This window comes from Pygoscelis adeliae, unplaced genomic scaffold (assembly GCF_000699105.1).
Source record: "Pygoscelis adeliae isolate BGI_AS28 unplaced genomic scaffold, ASM69910v1 Scaffold98, whole genome shotgun sequence".
Lineage (NCBI taxonomy): Eukaryota > Metazoa > Chordata > Aves > Sphenisciformes > Spheniscidae > Pygoscelis > Pygoscelis adeliae.
In genome coordinates, this window is record NW_008825547.1 from 3,336,583 (window position 1) to 3,360,557 (window position 23,975).

A 23,975-nucleotide genomic window follows, 5' to 3' on the forward strand; every position below is an offset into this window, starting at 1 on the left:
TCTGCTTTTGCATTACAGTAATTGTATTTTCTTTCCGTTTCTAGGCTGTCTCTGTCATGGAAATTAGTTATGTGAATTTTCTCTCTTTCAGTGCTTATTTGCTTTCATTAGGTTAAGAGGAAACCATGACTGTCATTAAATAAAAAAAAAATCTGGTATAATGTTGTCTTTGACAATAAGAAACAATGAACTACAGAACTGTAGCTGAAGGCAAAAGGAACACCTTGTGGCCACATTGGTTTTTAGCGGATAATGTCAAACCTAGGCAATAGTTTTCTTATTTGAACAAAGACACTTTCAATGTGTAGAAGATATTTAGCATTAAGGAAAGTGAAGGACATTTGACACATGGATTTCACTGCAGTTTTTCCCCAACTTTAAAAAAGAGAAAAACAAAACTACTATTATTCTTTGTGGTGCAATTCTAATACACAAACGTGTAGACTGAGTTAAATTGCCAGGAATAGAGAGATTTGAATACGGTTTCTAGTTATTTTTTACACCTCATTGTTCTTTTGTAATCTGCATTAAAAATTACACAAAATTAACTATCGGGGTTGTCTAGTGGTAGCTATAGAGTATTTAAAGATTAAGGATAGTTAAAATTAAGAGTAGAGACAGAGGCGAGACTGAAACAGCCCTCCACTTTCTAGTTAATCTGGTACCTCTACACTGGAAAAGTCTGAGATGTCAGAGAAGATATTTGATCTGCAAGCTTCAGTAACTCCGTGGTAATGCTCTTTTGCTCTGCTCTCCAAAGCAGAGACAAAAGCACTGAACCGGAACACCTGGTATGTTTTCAATACAAAAGATTTCTAAATGAAAAGAAGCAGGGAACACAGAAGGTGACACCCTAATATCCACACTAGTTGATTGGAAATTAACCCCACAAGCAGGTCAAATGACCATGCACCATACTTCTGCAATACCAAATTTTTGGAACCTCCCAAAAGGAAAAGAGGTGAGACTGGCTGCAGCAAGTACGGCTGATTCGCAGGCTGCCTGCACGTGTCTGCCCCATGTTGCCTTCCTCCAGGACCCATGGAACAGCACAGCTCGTCCCTGCTGCCCCATCCCCTACCCAGCACTATAACATCTGGGCCAGGCAGCTCTCACCCCTTCCTCCACTTCTCGCTGCCTCCCGGAGATAGGTGGCTATAACAAGAGCGAAGGCAAGTTGTCTGTCTGGAGTTACATAGAAAGTAAGGTGCTTTACAAGGCTTAAATACAGGTTTCCAAAGTCACGATGCATGTTCCTGTGAGAATAATTGGGTTTGCCTGTTAGTCATTCCAGTCTGGGGACTGCTGAACAAACAATGGGAATTTAATCGTCTGGAAGCAGATTCTGTGAGCAAAAACATAATATTATTTTTTAATAGACTTTCTCAGCTATATAAAAAATCTTGGCCAACTTTCCTCTGTTGTTCAGTTAAGTGTGCTAAGCTGCCTAATTTGACAAGAAAACCTCCAAGACTCCTTTCTGCAGCACCCAGACTAATTTGGCTGTTAATGTTCCATGAAAGAAATAAATCTTTAGAACACATTCTTATATCACTTCTCAAGCCTAATATTTCCATACTACAGACAAATTGCTAGGATCTCATATTTTTCTCCCACTATGATAGGGAAGATGGTCTCCTCACTAAAAATGTAGTCACAAAAAAAAAAAAAAAATTGATGACTATAAAGCTCCTTTTTAGAAATTAAGAACATTGATTTTTCATTACAATGCGGAGCACTGCACGTAACGTATAGAGTAATAACTCTATTGAAACACAGATATACATACACAAATGGTAAATCATGAACAAGAACACAGGTTATTTGGAATGAAAATAATTCATTAGGGCCTAGTTCTTTCACAGTTCATTTGCTCCTAACTTGATAAGTACCTTGAATTGTCAGATTTTACCTTAAACATTCTCTTTTTGTGACCATTTAAAGGTCAGAACTTTAGAAAGGTGTATGCACGTAAAAAAAAAAAAAGAGAGGGACAGAGTAGGAAGTAAGACTCACTCAATCAGTTGTGTGAGCATCGTCCATTTCCCCAGGTAAATCAAGTATGCGGAGGTCAGCTATTCACTCATCATGTGGAAACAACCAGAAAGTGCTAGATTTGTCCAGAAAGGATTATCTTGAATATTTTCATTAACAAAGATAATTGCATTAGAGCAGCTAGTTCTCAAGTACCAGACTCCATGGCCTGAATCACACAGCTCTGCTCCACGCGGCAGCGCCACTGAAAGGCTGTGAACACCTCTGACTGTTCAGGATTGGTTTGGTACTGCAAGATAAATGTAGGAACACTGCATTTACCAACCCGATATCAAAAATATTTGACATACATGACTGAACAATAAAGGACGTGGAAGTTATGGAGAGGTCCGAATCTCTACAGCGTTTCCACAGGAACTGTACTGCCAGCTACAAGAGCAAGTCTCGTGATTTATACTGGTGTGCAATAGGACCAAACCAGACTGTGTTTCTGAGAAAATTTGCCATGCAATGAAGGCACCCACCTTATTCATGATTTTGTATAAAGAACAGAGTTACCAGGAAGGTGTCTGGTAAGCAGATCTATTCCCAGTGAAGATAATGAGAGCATTCCTCCAAACTTCAGCAGTAGCAGAAGTGGGGGTAGTAATATATAACAATTGGGAAGATAAAAGACTACAGACTGAAAGTTAGGCTCAGTTTTACCACAAACTTACCTTCAGCAAGGCAGTAACTTGTGTAGCTGTGCCTTGGCATCTCCATGTTCACAGGAAAACAGAGAAATTTACTGAATTCATAGGACTGTATCAAAGAAAATATATCATCATCAATAAGACAGGAACTTTTCCAATCAAGTGCCATTAAAGCATCCAGTATATTTAATCTTCATTTCCTTCATATCAATCCAGTTAATCCACGTGCTAATTCACTAGTTTCTAATTCATCAAATATTTATTTTAGTCTGCTTACAAATTGTCCAGGAAAACAAGTACAGCACTATTTTTAAGTATGTCTGTTTATCCCCTTTACTGAAAATGGAATGCGATTATTTCCCCCCACGTAATGAATGTGGCACAGTTTTCATCAGTTTTATAACAAGTGAAGTATTTGAAGATTTCTAATCTCTTGCTCAAAATACACTCTGAAAATGCCTATTATATGATTCACAATCAATAAATACACAATCACCTTGGAAAATCACACATAGAAAACATCGCACACAGGTGATTAAACACGTGCTAAAATATACTAACAATTCTCCTTAAATCCCAATATTTTTAAATGCCGAAATGCTTTACCATACACAGACACAATGAAATCACTTTGATGTGTAGGCAGATCATGCTTAAATTGGATTTCCACAGCACAGACAAATGTCACAGATATATTAGTCAAGGACAATATTGATTACAGCTCTTGCATTGTTCTGCAGAACCCTAAACAACACTCTTTGCTGTAAAAGAGAATGACAAATCAAGTTGTTAAACTACACAGTTCAGAAGCAATCACTGTTGGGGCAAAAGTTCCTGGCATAACTCAGTGTTATGACCAAATGTTGCTTAATATAACCTTACGTATTGTAAAGAGAAAAGCCAGAACTTTCCTTATCCAGAATCAGCTGGTACAACACTACGTCCTGTCTCCCCAAAAGTGTGATTAGTACCTGCTCAAGTACAGCAAACATGGTGCCAAAACCTGACCGTCAGCCAGGTCCTTTTCATTTGAGCTTTCTTGTTTGCCGATAATAAACTTGCTTTAGTTCAGACTACTAGGATTTCTGAAATATTCCAGAAATGTCTGTCTGGGTGAGACTAGTTCAAACTGCAGTGGTGACCTGTGTCAGTCCTAGGTCGTTGGACTCTTCTCTCTCTTGAGGACAGTAAGACGACATTTCCACGACTAGTCATACAGGTTTGTTTGTCCCATCTGCTTCCCTCGTATAAGCCGGGTCTTGCACAGTGTTTCTGACTCTGCTGGTGCTCTGCCTGTCCATCCTCATCTTAAAGGGGAAGCAGAAGTCCTTGAAACATCTCTTGAAGTTTTCATCCAAAAAAGCATAAAGGATTGGATTGAGGCTGCTGTTGGTGTAACCCAAAGCAATACAGAAGTAATAGCTGGATATAGCAGCAGTACTGTGGGACACATCCCCTAACGCTTCAACCAGCACAAAAATGTGAATAGGAGTCCAACAGATAATAAAAACTGCCACAACCACAAGAACCAACCTGGTGATGCGGCGCAGGTTTCGATCTTTTTCTCGAGACCCTGAGAGAAGCCGTACGCTTTTAAGGCGCAGGATCATCAGAGTATAGCAAACAATTATAATGAGAACTGGAATAACAAATGCAAAGACAAAGACACAGATTTTCATGAAGATGTCCCACCACACGTAATCTCTGTCTGGAAATTGCAAGGAGCATTCAGTGCTAGCAGTATCTAGGAATGAAAGAAGCAAGAAGAAGAAGATTGCTTTATTATTAGATATTCTAAACAATGTAATTATCATAGCATAAGCTAGGAAAAGTTATTATCATGTAACATGATACTAATAAATAGAGTTATCATTAAATCGCTCCAAGGAAAGCTTTCAATTACTATTGAAACTGGTTTTATGCAGCTGTCTCTAGAAATTACTTAGAGAGATAGGGGCTTTTTAAAATGCATAACGTTGTATAAAATTTGTTTCCCAAGGGAGGATCTAAAAATGCAGAGCACAAAAATAAAAAATTTGTAAAGATGTTTCCATTTGAATCTCACTGAGATTTAAAGCAAGAATGAGTACCATGTTCAATGGAGTAGAAACCTCATCATTATTATCAAACTACATATGTTTTTGTCTGTGGGCGGAGACAGATTTTTGGTATCATGAATGGTGGGAGACGAATGAGGTTTTGATCGTAGGAAGATTTTGTCAATATATGACAATTGTGTAATAATCTTTTCCCACGTGCCTTCCTCAGTGCAAATGGAATACACGTAAGTGCTTGCATTCAGAAAAACTTATTTCCTGGCAACAGCTCCTTTTCAGTTAAATAGAAGCAAATAAAATATGCGTGTGCGCGCAGTCAAATGGAAGCTGCTTTTTTTGCAGATCATGTCATTGAAAATTCAGCCTGTGCAGAGACTGCAGGGTCTGGGCCACCGACACCAGCCCACTCCCTTTCTGATTGCCCATGCCAGGATTCAGAGTCACAGGCTGTCACTTGATTTTATGTCCCAGAAATATTCCATCTGACAGGAGGCTGCTAAGGAATGAAATATTTGAGGTTTCATTTGCTGACCTCATTGGAGCCTTCCAGCGTATAAACCATATGGAAAACCAAGAAACAAGATAAAGGGCAAGGCAAGAGAAGGGGTAAATTTACAACTACTATGAGCAGTTAAACTCCACTGAAGACAAGTCAAGGTAACACAGGGATTTTTCACTCTGAATTGTAGCTTAGATTTTATCCTCTTGAGCACCGCGTTATTCTTTGGATTTTTTTCATTTTCCCTACTGAATTTGTCATTCCTCTACAAATTATTATGTATTGACTTTTATTGAATCAGATCTAAGGGTGGAATGATTCAATATACCCTTGCACATCACTTCTTCATATCTGTCTCCAGCAGAACTAGTCAGAAAAATTCCATCAAGCCATATTTCCCTGCTATTGAAGTGCTCCACAAATCAAGATGATATTGCAGAGAATCTGTTTGGAAAAACAACTAGGGGGGAAGTTATCATTATGGTATCATATAGACATTTCTGCAGTTAGATATCAGAAAGCTGTTACTGGGTGATATTGAATACTAAAACATTCAAAAAAGTTGAAATCAAAGCTAAATATTTTGAGGTTTTATTTTAAATAATATAACAACTAATGGATGATTCTGAAAGCTGAAAAGTGAAAAGACATATCTTTCAAGCCTGATGGAGGATGCTAAGCTGACAGCACAAGTATGACTTAACAGGGTCTTGACACTCAGTCAACTTTTCTAAATCCTTTGTGATCTAGGATTTCGTTAAGTGTAGTTGGTTTTACTTAATTTTATTCTAGAAATATCAACAATTGTCTTCAAAGAAGTTTTCACATTGATTATTACTGTTATTTGTAGTAGATCATGGCCTAGCAGCAGCAATAAAATCAGGATACGGCTGTAATATCTAGACAGTAAAGCTGCATCCAGATGTGCAGTTCTGGATAAGAGTGAGGTGTGATCAGGGATGACTGCTCCAGACCACATCCAGCTACTCACTGAAACCCCCTCCCAGAGGAAACTGCCTCTTCAGATCTACTGACAAAATTTCATATATTTATCAAAATAATTAGGTTATGCTTGCCATATTTTAACATCATTTGTAGTTGGCAATAGTATTTTAGAATTCCAAATTATCAAATACAAATTTAATGATTGTCTTACATCTCATTACAGTTTACTTTCTATGGAAAATCTTATTCTAAATTCATTAATATTCATGTGTTTCACTTGATATATATAATGCTATGACTTATATGGAACCCATTTACATTTTCCCAGTTTACAACTGGCAAACAATCAACAAAGATCCTTTTCATAATGCACAATATCATAATAATTTTCAGGAACTTTGGAAGAGAATAAAATCCAACATTTTATTCTTGTTGCCTGAAAAGACGCAGAACTAAGTACAGTCTCACAAACTGAGTACTTAAGATTTCATACTGACTTTTTCCACTCTGAAAGCCAGATGTTCCAAATACATTGATCTATTTAAGGAAAAACACTGCATTCTAGATGCATTTTAGTGTAAATATATTTTAAAATGTGTTTGATAAGCTACCACTTAAGATTAATCTTAATCTTGACATAGGAAATATATTTCTGTTAGATACATTATTAATTATGTCACTTTCAGGCATCCATACTCCTCTGTACTCAAATGGAGCCTTCATACTATTACTGGGAATACTAATAGTACCTCTAATTTTTTTTTTTTTTTTAAGTGAACAATTCGTCAGCAAGAAAGGCTTGATTAAGGCCAGAGAGGGAATATTTACACAGACGTAAAATTTATTCTGCAGGGAAAATGTATCCAGAAGGACACCACTGGGAGTAATCCTGTACTGTGAGAACAAAAGGGACTGAGCATGGGGTGGGAACTTTAAATATAATCACTTTCCATTTGATGTTCAGCTGTTGTTTAAATCTGAATCCAACAGAGGCCCTGTAGCGTATAAACACCTATTTTGACCAACATAACAAAAAGTTTCAGTCCTGAGCTCCAGCTGCCAGGCAAAGGGAGGATCCTTGTTTTTCCCCTTCACCATTTATCAGCGCAATTCATGAACACACCAGACAAGATAATTGGCAGTAAATGCTCAAGAGAGACCTTAGATCAGACAAGCAGAGCTGAACAGTAGGGGCTGACAAGCATTTGCCAATAATTTCCAACCCCATTTGGCCCAACTGAGCTGTGTATTACTAGTCTCTCTTTCAGGAGAAAAAAAAAGACTGCCTGCCTCGTGGCACGGAAAAGGCATTTAATCATTGCTGGCTTCAGAGCAGCCCCTTGATCTAAATGTGATGCTTACAGTGAATGACAGGAATATTCTGCTAGTTAAGCACGCCCCAACAAAACACCTCACAAAGCCAATGTCCCATGGCCTTCAAGATCTCATATGTAGTGAGACAATTATTCTTCCCAAATGAAGATGCCTGGAAGTGAATGTTTCCTGAGCTAGACATCGTTTTATAAAGCTGGTCAAAACTTTACTGGGAGAAGAGTTACAGCACTGCAGACCAGGACACTTGATCCCCCAAAGGGCTGAAAGATTTTCCAGAGGAATCTCCTGTCACCTACTCACCAGAAGACCAACAGCAAGAACAAAATCTATACATCTTCAGCCAGGTCAATCAGCCCTTGAGCAGCTGTTACTGAAATTGCATTGATCTATGCCAAACAGTTTAACACACAGCATTTATTGTCTCTGCCAGATAAAACCGTGTCCTTATGTAAAGTTTACCATTTCTCTTGGGAGGAGTGAAGCCTTTCTAATAGAAAAGGTTGTTAATTCAGGAACTTATTAATCATTCTTCAAAAGATTTTTTACATCTCAAACAAGACTACCACCAAATAAATATGCATGTCTTGTATTTTATCGAGCCATCCATAGCAGATGGCCCAAACACAAGGACATCATTAGAGGCCTTAAGCCTTTTGAAGACACCGAGGTGCTCCTGCACCACTGTCATGCTTGTGGGTATGAAGTACATGCGTGTGAGAATGCTTCTTCCCTTTCCTTCTCAAGGAGGATTTCAAAATAAGATTAACTCCATAGCAGGGCAGTTTTGGTAATGAGTCACCAGTTATAGGGGCTAAATCCGCAGTCCTTCATGGATTATAAATTTCAAGCAGAGCCTACAGGTGGTCTGCGTACAGATCTCATTGACTTCATGTTCTTGTAGTTGCTTCCCTGCCATGGTCTGTATTCCCAGTTCCTCTGCTGATCCTTATTCTCAGCCTTTCCAAGTCTCCATGTACATTCCCATCCCTTTTAAACAAGATTTTGATACTGTCATTTTCATAGAATTTAGCTTCATTTTCTCTCTCCAGCTACTGACTTTTCTCCTTTCTTCACCATGCCTTCAAGTTCTGTGAAATGGCTGCTGATAATAAGCTCCCAAGTCTTAATAGTAACGATAGTTTTAATATTAACACTAATGATCAGCAATCTAGTTTCTGCTCTTGGAACTTCAGAACTACTCTCACAACACCTACAAAAAAGCCCCTTAAGCTCACATTTCAAGTTTCATCCTAAACTGATCTTTGATCCACCCACTGTGATCAAATTCCTGATTATTTTCCCCTGGTGTCTGCTACTAGTTTTTGATGGTCCCATTCTAGCACAGACAATGCTTCAAAGTGCATTTTGTTCTTTTAGTTGGCAAAGGCATCTGCACTTAAATGATTTATATGTCATACTGTAACGTTCCACAATATATTTCAAAATGTCAGAAATTTAGACATACTTTTTGAACCAAGGAATGCGGATGAACATGCTGAGCATGCACAAATTATTGAAAAAGGAATCAATCAGGTTTAGTCAATATTCCAAGCTACACTTTACATCATTTGAGAAACAAAGAGACTCAATTTTGAATGCTCACACTCACCTTCCCTGACTTTGGTACCTCCAAGTACTATCGCAGATATACCAACAGATGAGGACAATAGCCAGATACAGATGTTGATTATCTTCGCCTTGAGAGGTGTACGGAAGTCCAGAGCCTTCACAGGGTGACACACGGCAATGTATCGATCAACACTCATCATGGTTAGTGTGAATATGCTGGTAAACATGTTATAATAGTCAATCGAAATAACTATTTTACACAGCACATCACCAAAGGGCCAAGAGTTCATCAGGTACTCAGTGCTTTGGAAAGGCATAGTCGTGGTAACTAGCGCATCTGCCATCGCCAGATTGAAAATGTAGATGTTGGTTGCTGTCTTCATCTTAGTGTACCTGAAGAACAAAAAAAGTAAAGTTTTATTATTTCAAAATATTATTATGCACATTCAGATATGTAACGGTTTATCAGTCAGGCTTTGCCATAGTTGGGATTTTTTTCTGTCATTTCTAATTTATGACAGAAGTGCACACAAATGCAAGACTTGGGATAATAGTAAACACATTTGTCTCAGTCTCTCAGCACCTGCATTAGCAGCTAGAACTATTCACAGCAGGCAAAACCAGGTATATGAATACATTTAATCTAATTAGCCAAATGCTGGTTTCAAATCTTCTCAAATCCTTCTACAAGAAGATATCATTGTTACATTTGCAAGTGATCAGAATGTTTTGTGTTTCCTTTTCTCATAGCTAACTGTCAGTGATTGTGAGCTTTCTGGGTTTGTTTTGTGGAAAGAATAGTTATCCCATTCTCCGATAAGAATCCATGTTAACTGTTACATCTGCCGGGCCAGATGGTTGCCTCTTATATGAAAATTTCTCTTCCTTGAATTCACTGCAACAATGCCAGCTTATACAAGTTTTAGTCATTTCTCTTCTTTGCTCCTTCATTTCCAATTTCTGCTCCTTTCTTATCCTCAGCTTTTCCCAGTTCTTGCTTTTGTGACTGCTAATGCAAAAGATGACTATTGTTTAAGTAGGATGCCACAGTGAGGAAAAAAATGATCGTAGCATTTTCTCTGCATCCTTTAATTCCACCCAAATGAAGCATTTCTTTTGTCCAGCTGGTAAGAACCTCAGCCTACACAAAAGAATAGGATCTGGTTTTTTGAGACAGCACCCTGCTTTCTTCTGCCCTGATGACAGTCTGACTCTGGGGCACAGCCTGTGTTCCAGGGTGTGAAGGACTGCTTCCAGCTCTGCTACAGACACAACAGATGAAGGAGAGCCTGTTAACATAGGGATATACCTAACTGTCCCTTCTGAAATGCTTCCTCCCCTAGTTACTTTTGCTCATTGCTATCAATTTATCTTGAGATTCAATGACAGATTTTCCTTCTCAAAACTGCTTCACCCACATATTTTGAATGTGTATCCAAATTAAAAGGTGCACATGCAACACACACAGAAACATGTCTAGCTAGATTTTGATATGTATCATTAATAATTTATAGTGGAAATATAAGATTTGATCAGTCCAACTAATGAACATGTAGGGCAATGTGTCTATTTGCCTTTAAAACTTTGATGTGTAAAGTAAAAAATAATTTGGAAAAAAAGTGTTGACAAAATGTGCCCGATGAGTAAATTAACTATTAATTAAAATATGGGCAGAGATGTCACTTTATGACTAACACAAAATGTTAAAAATAGCATCAGTTCTTCTAAAACACTCTAATTATGACTTACTGAGAAAATGAAACCAAATGCTGGTTTGAAGCATAGAAAAAAGAACTGCAAGGGAAAAGAAACTAAACCCTTCTCACCCAGATACCATACCCAGGTTCACATCTTGAACAAAGCCAAAGCCAGGGGAGCATTAGAAATATCTGAGCAAAGACAGACAAAAAAAAGGAAGCAGCGACAAAAGCTCTACACTGATGGCGTGACCCCCATGGCCTAGACTCCCTCTGCCCCGGTTTGAGCTTCTCTGAGATCAAAGGCAGAGCAAGGAGGCACCCGCCAGTCAGAGCTGGGCTTCTGCCCCCTCCCAGATCAATCTCCTCAACAGGCCCTCCAGCAGGGGAGGCAGCGTGTCCTGTAGGTCACATTACAGCCCATAAGGCACTGCTCAAACACAAATATGAGAGTATATAGCTAGGACAAACAAATATAAGATACATCAACAGAGTAGGAACTTTCCTCCTGGTAAAAAAAAAAAGCAGCTCCGAGTACATCTCAGCTGTAAGACTGAACAAAAACTCACTAAACACTCAGACTGCAAATCTGTGCTAAAATGGACTAATTTCCATTAAGTGTCTGAAAAGGAGTAGTAGAAAGGTGATTTTACTCCTACGGAGATCACTGATGATACTTGGAATTGTTCGTATTGCAAAAAAAGGCTATGAAAAGTTGGAAAGGACACATAAAAAGCGCCACAAAAATAAGTGAAAGGACTGGAGGAAATTCTTACTGTGAGTAACTTAAAGAGCACAGCACTAATTTATCAAAAAGAACACTGAGGGGTGACTTGATTACAGTGTCTGAAGACCTCCACAGGGAGAAAATAGCAGGTACTGAAGAGCTTTTTCAGACTGCAAAGAAAAGCGTAACAAAGACAAATACGTAAAAGTCAAAGCCAGACAAACTCAGCTTAGAAACAGCAACAGATTTTTCCTAGCAGCTAAGGTGATTATTATTGGGAAAAAATTACACAAGAAAGGAGTAATTTTTCTATCTTTTGATGTCTCCAAATCAATGTCTGCTGCTTTGCAAAGGGTGTATTTCAGTCAAATAGAAGTTACTAGACTCAGTACAGAAATATTTAAATGAAACACAATGGCCTGTGATAAGAAGAGGTGAAGTAACTAATAGTTCTTCTAAATCATTACTTCTGTATATGTTTAAAAACTTCCCCAAGGGTTTGCATAAAGAAAGTTTGCTTTCACATATAGAAGAATAACCTTTTTTCCTTAAAGAAAATCAGAAAAGTAGTGAAAAATAACTAAAAGGATTTTATTAACCTTGAAAAATCAAATACCTGAAAGACTTTATATCTGGCATTTCCTGTTCCTTGCAACCTTAATTCAATTCTTTTTTGTGTGCGACACTGTGACCATATATACCATGTTTTCCCAATACCCCTTTCCCTTCTCCCCCCAGTCTTCCAGTGGCAGAACAGGAAAGACCCTCTGTAAAATAGGACTAGTCTTTTAGGTAACTTCAAAATTCAAATTTTTGAAGCTGCAACATAAAGCATGTTCTCTGTATATGTACTGCTTATGTTATACAGGTAAAGTGAGCCATTTTGATTTTTTGGACTATGCAACACATGCACATATAAGAAAATTAATTTTCCTCACTACTATTGATCCAACAGGAAGGATGTCTTCTCATTCACAAATAGTAAGAAATAGAGAGTCATCACAGCATCAGCATTTAGACAACTTCTATGTAACCAAATCAAAGCTGTATATGGGAGTGAAAATATAATGGGGAAAAGAAAAACCCACAGTGTGCCATTCCTCCCATAATGCTCTGTGAAAGCTTTAGCTCATTTCAGGGGCACATATGCACATAACAATCCCAGCTTTGACAATCTTACCTGGTGTGCATCTAGTGCTTCCCCACAGCTCACCAGCCTGGCAGTCCCATGACTAGGTGGCCTTGCCCGAATCCCCAGTTCGCAGACCACAGGTGCGTCCTTGCACCACTCTGAGCCAGAATAGGCACCTGACTCCTTTTCTGCCAGACTTTGAACAGGAAGGCGGGAGACCAATAAATACTGCTCCAATAAATACTTGATTGCATTTAGGCAATCAGTTCTCCCAGGCACTGCAGAGGGATCATGTGTACCTAACTCAGGGGTGAAGGGTGCACTGCTTAACCTCAGCAATGCTAAGTCCAAGCACGTTTTACTGATGCAACCTTAAAACTCATTGATCTCACACTAGTAATGTAAAGAGCTTGATTACTTTCACCTGAAAGCACTGGCCTCTGTGTAAATGAGATGTCGGCCTTTAAAGTTGTTAGGCAATATAGATTAAATCATACATTCATTTAGAACTTCATAAAATTCAGAAATGCCTTTGAGAATCTGGACTCAATCATCCAAACTCCTTTCAATGTTTTTAATTAAACATCTGAAAATTATTAAATGCCTACATGCCTCTGAAGATACGTGCTTGCAGGCTTAATCAAAAGTCCAATTAAAATACTGGAGTGAGTGCAGTTGCTGTCAGACACTTTGAAAATGGACCCTGATAGAGTCTTGACTCAAACACAAGATAAGGGATTTAACTGCTTTTCTACAACTCATTCTATTGCACCAAAATATAGGAGGCAATATTTTATGTGGTTTGGGGTTTTCCCACCATACCCTCCATTCACCCAAATCTGCACTTGAACAAGGTCAAAACAGTGACCGAGGGAGGAAATCTTGTTGTCCTTTGCAAAATTAAAATTATTGATCAAATATCTGAATTTCATTTCAGGAAAAAATACTGCTATCTGCTTTAATTAGTCTAGTAGAACAGATAGGGGAAACCTGGACATAACTACAGCATAGATGGCACAGTGGTAATTAATGACAAACATTTTCTTAGTGTCTCTGAGATACAGCTTCCAAAGACCATTAAAATATTTATAAACCATTGTCGTATAAACTGTTTATGGGAAATCCTGTGTCTAGAAAATAGTTTGTTAATACTGGGATTTCATAACAAGATGACAGCTTTTCTAATATTACATAGGAACGGAAGGTCCCTCTCTTAAATCAGGCACTATAATCTAATTTCAAGAGGCTGAAAAACCTCTGATGACTTAAGCTATTTGGTGGAGACTGCTTGTCAAGCTATAAGCAGGCCTCAAACCCCTGTAGACTTTAAATAAATGGAAGGTATATGGAAACCCTGCAGAAAAATAGTCAAGATGAAAAATAAAACTTTGGTTTGGATGTATTTTTTTGATGGATATACGACGAGAGTTTTTAAGAAGCAAGATTTAAATGAAGTCTACTTACATGTCAAAAGTAAAATTCTCAAAACTATCACAATTTAGGCTAAGTCCACTTTCCAAAAGTTCTTTGAGACTGACTTTAGACTGACCCTTAGAAAATTTTCCCTATTTCTCAGTTGACTCATCATTACTGTACTTTTCCTTCTAGAGTAGAATTTACTTTGCACGTTTTTTTTAGACAGTAAATAGGAAGAAATCACACCTCGAGACTAAGCTTATCGATGAAATTGTGGTAACAGAAGAAGGAAGCATGCTATTAAGTAGTTGGTGTGCTTTTAGAAAAAATCAAAATGCATTACTAAATCTGCTAGCAAAGCCCCTTAAAGTTATTATCTCAAGCAGAGGAGAGGAGTGTGATTTTAAAGTACACCATAACATCAGTAAAACTAATAAAAGCTGAGAAGGAGGCCCTGGTCAAATTTTTTTCAAGTAACTGTAATAGGCTGAAATGTTCCCTGCAGTATGAAATGAGGGATGGGGAGGGGAGCAAGACTAACAAATATACTACAACAACATTCTCCAGTAGCAGAGTGAAAGTACAAAAGCATGAAATACAACGAGGTACAACAAACATATTTTTGGCAGATACCTGAGTCAGTGAATGAAAATGAAAGCTAAAGCACATCTAAAAGCAAATTGCAAAAGCACCTATCAGCAGGATGCAGGCTCTGTTCCACTAGGTTCCTCTGAATGAAGTATATGGAGATCAAGCAGCTGAAACGCTTAGTCAAGAAAGCTCTAAATCTCAAGGCTATATTCAGGGCACACTCAATATCATACTGCGTCAGAACAGGGAGGGGGGGGGAAACACAAAACAATCCAGGAGGATCTATTCCAAACACACACCACAACAAAAGGATGGCTCAGCTATCTTTGGGATCTTCATTAGTCAATATAAAAGGCTTATGCCAATATGTAACTAAGACTGAGATCATTTAAAGAATGTAAAAATCAATATGCTGCAGTTCCCATGTTCACATTGGGTTATATGTTATTACCACATTTTGAATGACAGCCAGAATTTAGCAGGGGATAGGACCTTGGAAAACACTTTAAATAAAGGCAAACATTGTTACTGCACACATTTAAAGGTTGCCTGTCTTTAACATCGAAATTGTTAGGAGCCTACAAAAAATTGTACATGTTGCCTACAAAATAGTATCCTAAAGTGGAATTATCTTTATTAATAAACACCTGTAGGTACCTATTTTTAAGTGGCTTAAAGAAGAAAAGCATGATCTTGTCTTTTATTCTTCCCTCAGGGAGCATAATCTACCTGAATGTTAGAAGGTGTCATTAAAATCCTTACAATTTACTACTACCATTAGTCCTCTGAACTAACTATAAACTGAGCCTGAGCTAGGTCTTGCAGATTTAGATTAGATGTGGAAGCTTTCCTTCTTGAGCTAAAGAACCAGCTTCTGAATTATAAAAGTTCAAGTCTACATATATCCTGGCCAAAATGAAGAAAAATTCACACTACTTAACAAAAATGAACTTTTTTTCCTCCTTCTATGATAAGGAATTTTAATATTTTTATATGAGCTTAAGAGCATCTTTTTGAAGAAATATGCTAAATGTTAGAAACACCAGTACTGTGAAATTTGTGCTTCCATGATTTTGCTAGGAGAGCTCAAAGAAATGTTGAGGTGCTGTGATTTATTGTGGCTTAAACTGAAATAGTGAGAATGCAGAATTTTACAAAATCGGTACTTTATCCAAAACCAGTATGTCTAATATTATTATTATTGAGACTAGACAATTAGCTTAGACTATGTACCTGATTTTTTTACCTCTGTTGGTAAGTAACATGAATCTAGACCTTGTCAAGCAGCTGACTCTGTCTCTTGAGAAACTTTATGCTGCTGCAGATGTTTTCCAGTGACCAGTCATGCTACGGGGAGTTCCCAGGGCGTTACACAGCCCATCCTAATACTTCTTACTTGCCACAGGTACATTGCTCTGGTGAGTGCTGAGTCTCTGTCTTTGGTAACATTCACCCTTCCCATTGTTCTTCTCTCTTGGAAGGATTATTTTTTCATGAAGGACATGAGCTCCCTTAGCAGAGCAAAGTGCTTCCTATGTGTTTGTGGGAGAGGGAAGTGAGTAGGGCAGAGATTGCCTGGCAAAAAGAACAAATCTCATTGCTCGAGGGGACAGGGATAGCAGCTCCAGCAGAAGATTTTTCAGGGTCTTACTTTCCTTCTTATTCTTTGGAGATGCTCTGATCTCTATAGGTAGCTATGTATGCAGAAGTTGGTTGGAAGCAGCCAAATGTTATTAAACATTTGCTTCCCCTAGATGTTTCTGCAGGAGAGAAATAAGGAAAGAATTCAGAAATCCCTCATGCAGGGGTCTTGGGGTGTGGGCATCACTTTGTTCTCAAAACAAGGCACCTGGCCTCCATTTTGCCACAGGGATGAATAATAACTGCCACTGCTGGGAGTGTTTTATAGGACAACTACACACTTGGATGCGTGGAAACCTGAATCTCTGGTCAGTACTCCTGTAATAAAGTTGAATGGGGGACAAGGGACCTCACTCTGTAACAAGTATAGGTTTACATGGTAAGGCAACAAATGCATATATCAGTAGTGAACCAGCTCAGGGAAAAGTCATCAGTCCCTCACAGGAGGCAGCTGGGAGGCTTTCTCTGGACTCTACCCATTCACCTGTTTTCCTCACCTGCCTCAGAGAAGCCCACAGCACAGACCGACTGAACACACGCTTTCCCAAAGGAGACGATACAAGTGAAATGCAGGAAACTTTAAGACACAATCAACTGAACAGCACAGCTGATAACTTCCATGGTGAAAATATTCTTCTTCTCCTGTGCACTTTAACAAGTCAGTCATTCTGAAAGGCATGTGTAAGAGTAAGTCCTGCTGCTGTCCATCAGCCAGCAGCATGGTAAAAAAAATTTTTCTGGGTGTGAGCACTAAATGAACACTGAATAACTTGTCTGAACTAATCCTACCATGCAGATTCCCATCTGTCACTACTCAAGGAGGCCTTTCCCAGTTGCCCTACGGTAGCCACAATGGCAAGGCTACCTACAATGCAGCGGGAAGTGGATTTAGCTATGTAGTCAGTCAGCAAATACAAAATCCTCTGTCTTCCAGGTGCAGGGTAGTTAAGTTTGGGAACCCTAGATATTCACTCACAATGCACTGCTGAATGGCACTGACTTTTGGAGCAGAGACGAGCAGCCAGGCAGAGCACCGTGTGTTGCATAGGTGGATTGGTGTGAGGAGCGGAGAAAACAGAAAGGTTCTGCACATGTTCTTGCCATGTATTAGTGGAAACTCATGCACTGAAGTAAATCCCGTTAGGCTCTCATACTCATGCAGAGAAGACAGAGGTTTCATTGTAAATAATGTCTCAAAACTGAAAATAGCAAACTGCCTAGAACTAATTTTCACTTCCTTAGAGATTAGAAGGTGAATCTAATGAGAGCTGAACCCTCTGGCTTCAGGAGAAATAAATATTTCAAAAATTATACACAGGCTAACATGCAAACTTCCCAATAGGACCATGGAAATGCTGTGCACCTTTCAATATTTTTTATTTATATTCTTTTTACATTCTGCAGAATGCCAGCATGGTCAGACACTCCTCTTTCCATGTCTTCGTTCCATCTGTACACAGCCTTTCCCCACAGCTAATTCAGTTTGTGCACGTACATCTGCCAGTAGACAAAATGATATTCATACTGCCATTTCCTCATGCCTCTCAAACTCCATAAAAGAGACTAAAAATAAACAAAGCACAAAGTCTTCCTTGAGGAGAAGAGCACAGGGTTTACACTTTGCAAGAATTACCTGATTCTTACAAATGGGAGGACCAAAACAGAGACATGAAGTAAAATTCCTAGAAGTAGAGTTTATCAAAGTTTTTCTGGATGCTTCGCCTTTAGAAAGCAATATGTAACTGAAATCAAAACTATTCTTGGGAATTTATCTGTTTCAGAGAACTTCATTTAAGGGACAAACTAGTCACAGGTTGACTAGACAGTGAGAGTAGGCAAGCCAGGAAGGTTATCCTGCCTTGCTCTTAGCACATCCCAGGCCTTCCAAAGTCACCAAGTTAAGAATTTCCTGCCACAACACCCTTTCAGCAAATTCAAAATCCTCTGTTGTGAAAAACCAAATGAAGGGTCCCCACTCTTCCCTTGCTCTGCCCCCTTCACCAGAAGGGCTTAGCCAGCCTGGCCCCCCAAAACCATCTCCACGCTGTGCTCCCTCCCCACGCTTTGGCCAGGAGCATGAGCTTCCCCACCACTCTCCTGGCTGAGGACACACAAGTTGTCTCAAGCTTTCTGCCTCACCAGCAGCCAAACTGGAAAGTTCTTGTAAGTTTTCAGTTTCTGCTAGTTCAAAAGGGCTCCCTGTAATTTGTCTTGCTTCCAGACATTGATTCCAGTTACACCTTTCTCTGAAATAAATGACTACCTGGCTTCTACCCCAGCGGAAGTGTCTGGATGGATACCAAATTACTTTTCAGAAGCCAAACAGATTACTCACTATAAGCTATAGCCTCTCTCTAATACTGCCTCTGGTAAATATTCCTTCCAACCCTTTCCTCTGCTCTCTCTGCTTTTTCAGTATCTGCTCTTCTTATCATAACACCATATTGGGAACTCACGTTGAGTTTCTTCTCAGCTTATAAACCCCAGGTCTCACTTAGTCATTGTCTAGCAGGGTATTAAAAGTATTAGAAACATTCAAATTTTGTTTAAATGAGCTGTGCTTCTCAAACTACCAATACTGTTTTTTAAACCTGTCCTGTTCCATGTTTCCTGTTACCCTGGTCATTGTGCCATCTGTAAAAGCTGTTGGTAACGATCAATCTTCAAATTTGTGATGAAAATTATGCCAAGTTTGGCCAAACCCTGCAGAACCTACCAAAACTACCTCCATTAGGTGAGGTAAGGCCAGATGATGTCCTGTGATGAATTACTATCAATCCATTTGATACCTCTGTACTGATAATAGTAAGGTGTCAGATGTTTGATTGGGTGAAAAAGGGTAAAAAGCCATAAACTTCATGAAGTATAGTACAGCTCGGCCTTTACTTTTAGCAGCCAAACCCTTGATTTCAAAAAAGAATGAAATCATACCAACTGCAAGTAATAGGGAACAGGTAATTCAGTTAGGTTGACTCTACTGGAGCTTCATTTTTCTTTTCAGAACAATGTTCTTTCCAAATATAATTTAATAAAATTAGAACAATAATTTAAAGCAAATTAACAACTAATCTTTTGATGTTATCAATATCTATTATTGATTTAAACCAATATATTGAACCCATTTCATTTTTGTATTTTTTTTTATATTTTCATTCTCGTTTGGATGAATGATGGAGAAGATTTAAAAACAATCTGGAAAGGAGTCAATTTTATATGACATTTCTTAATAGACTCTTCCTGTTACATAAGATGCCACTCGGTTCGATGAATATAAGAACAAAAATGTATTACTAGTTATATTTTTTCTTCAACATTAGACTAAGCAGAGGAATACAAGCTTTCTCTTTTCCCTTAGGAATTAATCTACATATCTGTGACACAGCCTCTTGTTAAAACTGTTTTTGAACGTAGAAAATTATGCAGTTCACTGGAAGCTTGAAAGATAATTTTAAAAGAAATACAGGATTGGCTATTTAGGATCCTGATGATAGCAGCTGCTCTCAGTAAATGACTTCAGGAACAATGGGGGTAAGGCACATGCATAGAAAAAGTGAATCTGGAGTGGGTAAGAGACAGCATCTCCCAGAGTTTTTACCAGAGTATGTTTATGGTTTTGATAAGGGCACATTCATAGTTAAAGTTGTTACTTCAGTCAGGACACTTTTCTTCCCCTCCAGCTGTCACAAAGAAAGCACCATTTTCTTAAAGCCAGCACTAAATTTTAGAGAAATAAAGTCAGGAGGGAGGAGGAAGAGAGGAAAAAGGCTTTTTGCTTCCAAGGACAAGTAATTTTATTTATCAACCTCAGCCTACTATTTCACCTCCGGAAATATCTTCTAAAACCTCAGAGGTAAAGCTAATCTCAAAAGAAAAGGTTTGGGGTTGAGATGGATTCTGATCATGCCAAGACACACATAGCTGTATAACTGTACTCAGGTGAGGTCAGATAATTTCACCTGTGGGGTTTTTTTGTCATCATGCCTCCTCTCTTCCTCCACAGGGGGAGGACTGCGCTTCCCACATGGTATCTGCATTTCCCACCAGTGCAAGAGGCAATGTGATGCCCTCTTTCTCTCTTACTCTCTCCCCAGGAAAAGCAGCAGCCACAGGAGAGCGTTACATCCCATGTGCCATGGCTCAGCGTTAGCTAAGCATCTCCATTTCACACGTGAGGAAACCAAGTCACAGGGCCATGAAGTGACCTTCTCAGGACAGAACAAAGTGTTGAAGCCTGGTAGCAAAACAACACGGGGAGAGTTCCTGCAAACCGTCCACACCGTGAGAGCCAACTGCAACAGGCATGCAAAGAGTGCAGGTTGCACAGCACACTCAACACAGAGCTCTTTCTGCACATTAAAAATAACCATTCTCAATGTGCCCGAGGAGTCTGGGGTGCTTACAGTCGTCCTGGTCTTGCTCCGTTAGGATTTTTAGTGATTGGGCTTTGGCTTTTAAATCTAACAGTTGCTGTATGTTTAAAGACAGTGAATACCAGCATCTCCATTTCACACGTGAGGAAACCAAGTCACAGGGCCATGAAGTGACCTTCTCAGGACAGAACAAAGTGTTGAAGCCTGGTAGCAAAACCAAAAGAAGAATACAGGTCTCCTGAGACATGGTTTAATAGGCCATACTGCCACCACTGTACTAAAGTACTATTCCCACTCTGCCTTCAACACAAATCTCTATTTACAGGAGCTGTACCAAACTCAGCTACTTTTCTTTCAGGAGCTTGTAAATGTCGTCAAAGTGCCATTCTCCAGTTATTTTTCCCTCTGAGGGAACTCTGAGAGGGTTTTCCCTCTCAGCAGAAACACGCCCCACCACACCTGAAGGAGATTTTGGACACGCAGCACTCTGCACGCAGGCTGCTGAGATGCTGACTCACTGGTCTCCGTGAGCTTCTTCAGCAGCCTTTGTGCAGAAGTAGCAAAACTGCCCCTGAGGGTGTATTAAAGCATGGAATAGGCCAAGGCCTGCCTACACCACAGCTTATGGCTGAATTTGAGCCTGTTTCTGAGGCATCTCAAGACTACTTGGAGTCTCCTGAATCTACCACAGCATTGACACTTCAACAGTTTCACTGAAAGTCTCAGAACATAAGGGATTTTTTTTGTGTCACCCAAAAGGTGACTCAGTATCAGCCCTGAAGTGGTCAGGCAGTTGGATTAGATGATTATTGTAGGTCCCTTCCAGCTGAACTATTCTAACAATATCAGGTGTTGCTTAAAAGAGCAAAGGGAGGAGGAGCTGTGCCTGTCTTGCCTGTCAGTCCAGAGGGGGTTAGGAGGAGGAGAGTAGATCTGGAATTCGGAGAGATGAGAAGCGGCAACAAGGGGCCTCATACAAACCCTGTGCTCAGCTGGAGGGTAAGAAGAGCCACAGTCTGTCCCCATCCTCCTTTACAGTTGTGGCAGCTGGAGGAGAGGCAATGTGGGATGGCTGGGGGACACGATCCCCCTCTCCCTTGCCACCTTCTTTCACGAACTTCCCACAGACCTTGGCTTTCCACACAAAAGGACATCACTGCAGGCTACGTGTTTCAACGGGTCATAAAAATCCATCTTGAGATGCAATCATGCAGAGAGTGGATGGAAAGAGAGGGAGATGAGAGGTTAGGACAAAAGTGAAGAAAATACACCTCTTGCACGAACATTTGGAATATTTCAAAATAATAAGAAATGTTTGAAACTGTAGGTTTGTGTATACATGCACTTCAGCTAGTGATTCTAGCAGTGTTTAAAGCATTTGCCACAGAGAAAACCTAGGACAGGGGGATACTGAAAAAAAAATGGAAAAAACCAACAGATGTTTTGTCATACTTATTTATTTTTTTGATCATGTAATCAAGAAATGGACCAAGAGGAAACTGAAGCAAAAGGCTAATGTAGGAACTGGTATGAGAGCGAGCCATAGCTAGCTAGACCATCACAAAAATAATCTTAGGAGGATAACAGAAGGAGAGAAAAAAGGAAATACATATGCACCAGTATAATCCATACATGCTAACTTTTAAGGCTCTGGCTAAGTTTGAATTTATTTCCACTGCCCAGGCCAGTTAATCAACTATCATTGTTAGTGACTGATGGCTTAGAAAATCTCTGCCTTTGCAGCTGTGTGTGTGTCAAGTATGGAGTCTCTCTTCTTGCAAGAGAAAGACAAAAAGAAATGAAATCTCTACTCTGAATGAAGGGCAAAAGGGCACGCAGGGGTATAAAAATTACAGCATCACAAAGCTGGAGCAAACCAGTTTCTCCACATTGACCACAGGAATCTTAATTTATTGCACTGACTATTAAAGGGGATTTTATTTCCATTATTCACGAGTATTCACCTGGTTATAACTCACCTTTCGTAAAGTACCTCATCAACAACTTCAGTGCTTCTAGTTAACTTCCCCCTATATCAAGTCTGACAGTTATTTCACCATCCTGCAATTGCTTGACCCTTATGCTTTACTAACAAGATCCCTTCCAATACCTCATTTTTTTTTTCTGTGTACAACCTGATTTCATTTGAGCAATGAATACTCCACAATTATTTTTTTTCAGAATTTTTTGCAGGATTCAAATGGACTGTGAAGCAAGAGTCAAAAAAGTTGCATGATTTCAGTCCCCTTGGTTGCTCATTATCACCCTGCTGATCTGCACTGTCCAAACATTTTTATAAATTGCGAATGAAAAGGGCAAAAAGAGAGAGAAATCATAGTGCAAGCTAAAATATGCACCAATACACAAGTGTAAGTGCAAGTATTGGTGCATTTCACCAAGTGGTTTAATATGAAAAACTAACTAACACAGATACACAGCTTTCTCCTGTTTCCTGAAAAACAATAGGAAAGGTATTTCAGCATCTGCTTTGCTTTCTTCAATCCAACACCAACAACTGGATTTAAACACCACTAGACAGAGAAACAACATCCTTTGCTTTACATTAAGCATTTCCACATATCTTTATCGTTTCCTTTTTTTCCCACCTTGTTAAACAAGCCACTGGGTGACAAGGTATTAAGAGTCTACATGACTAGACACATAAGCCATCCCTCTGGGTCTCCTCACAGGGGAAAAAAGCTGCCTTGCAGAAGTTTCTTTCTTCCACTTGAGCTTTCCCCCAGATGCGAGCAGCCTCTTATCCCTAGAGGGCACCCGATGAACGCAGCTCCGGGACACAAAGCGCCTTTCCTGCAGGCTGCAGGATTTATCACTTTTAAACAGCTTCTCCCTTCCGTCTCTAACTGCACGTCCAGGCAAACCACGGGGACTGAAAAGGTTTGGGTCATTCCAGCTACTTTCTTGCAGCTCCTCATGCAAGCACTCCCAGAGAGCTTCCATAAACTACCCACCTCCCTCCACTGCCAAATTTAGGGACGGCCATTTGCACGCACCTCTTCCAACAGGTACTCCAAAGCCCCTTACCTTATGATGACAAACATGACCAGAGAGTTTCCCACCAAGCCGACAACGAAGACCACCGAGTAGACAGCAGTGATGATGATAGGGATGGCGGGGGAGATGCTGGTGTGGTTGTGCGGGGCGTCCCCAAAGGCCCCGGTGGTGTTGCTGTCGTAGTCTGCCCAGCCCAGGAGCCAGCTGCTGCTGGTGCTGGGGGGATGACAGGGCCCTGGGGAGCAGGTGGAGTCCAGCTCCTCCCGGAAAATCTGTACAGGGGCATCCATAGGG

At 39.6% G+C, this 23,975-nt stretch overlaps 1 protein-coding gene across 1 annotated transcript; it reads right to left on the reverse strand.

Annotated features, from left to right (window-relative positions):
* Window positions 1-3,707: 3,707 nt before the first annotated feature.
* OPRK1 (opioid receptor, kappa 1) lies at window positions 3,708-23,975 on the reverse strand. Its single transcript, XM_009332053.1, has 3 exons — window positions 23,712-23,975; window positions 9,133-9,485; window positions 3,708-4,431 (listed from the first exon to the last, which is right to left on the reverse strand). The coding sequence occupies exons 1-3, from the start codon at window positions 23,969-23,971 to the stop codon at window positions 3,899-3,901; spliced, it is 1,146 nt and encodes a 381-aa protein (XP_009330328.1). The 5' UTR covers window positions 23,972-23,975; the 3' UTR covers window positions 3,708-3,898.

Excerpts from the sequence above, each read along its gene's own strand:
- OPRK1 (XM_009332053.1), bottom strand. The coding sequence starts at position 23,971 with ATGGATGCCCCTGTACAGATTTTCCGGGAGGAGCTGGACTCCACCTGC. Across the intron at positions 9,486-23,711 it reads GTCATGTTTGTCATCATAAG|GTACACTAAGATGAAGACAG; the intron begins GTAAGGGGCTTT and ends TTTGTTCTTCAG. Across the intron at positions 4,432-9,132 it reads AGGTACCAAAGTCAGGGAAG|ATACTGCTAGCACTGAATGC; the intron begins GTGAGTGTGAGC and ends TTTCATTCCTAG.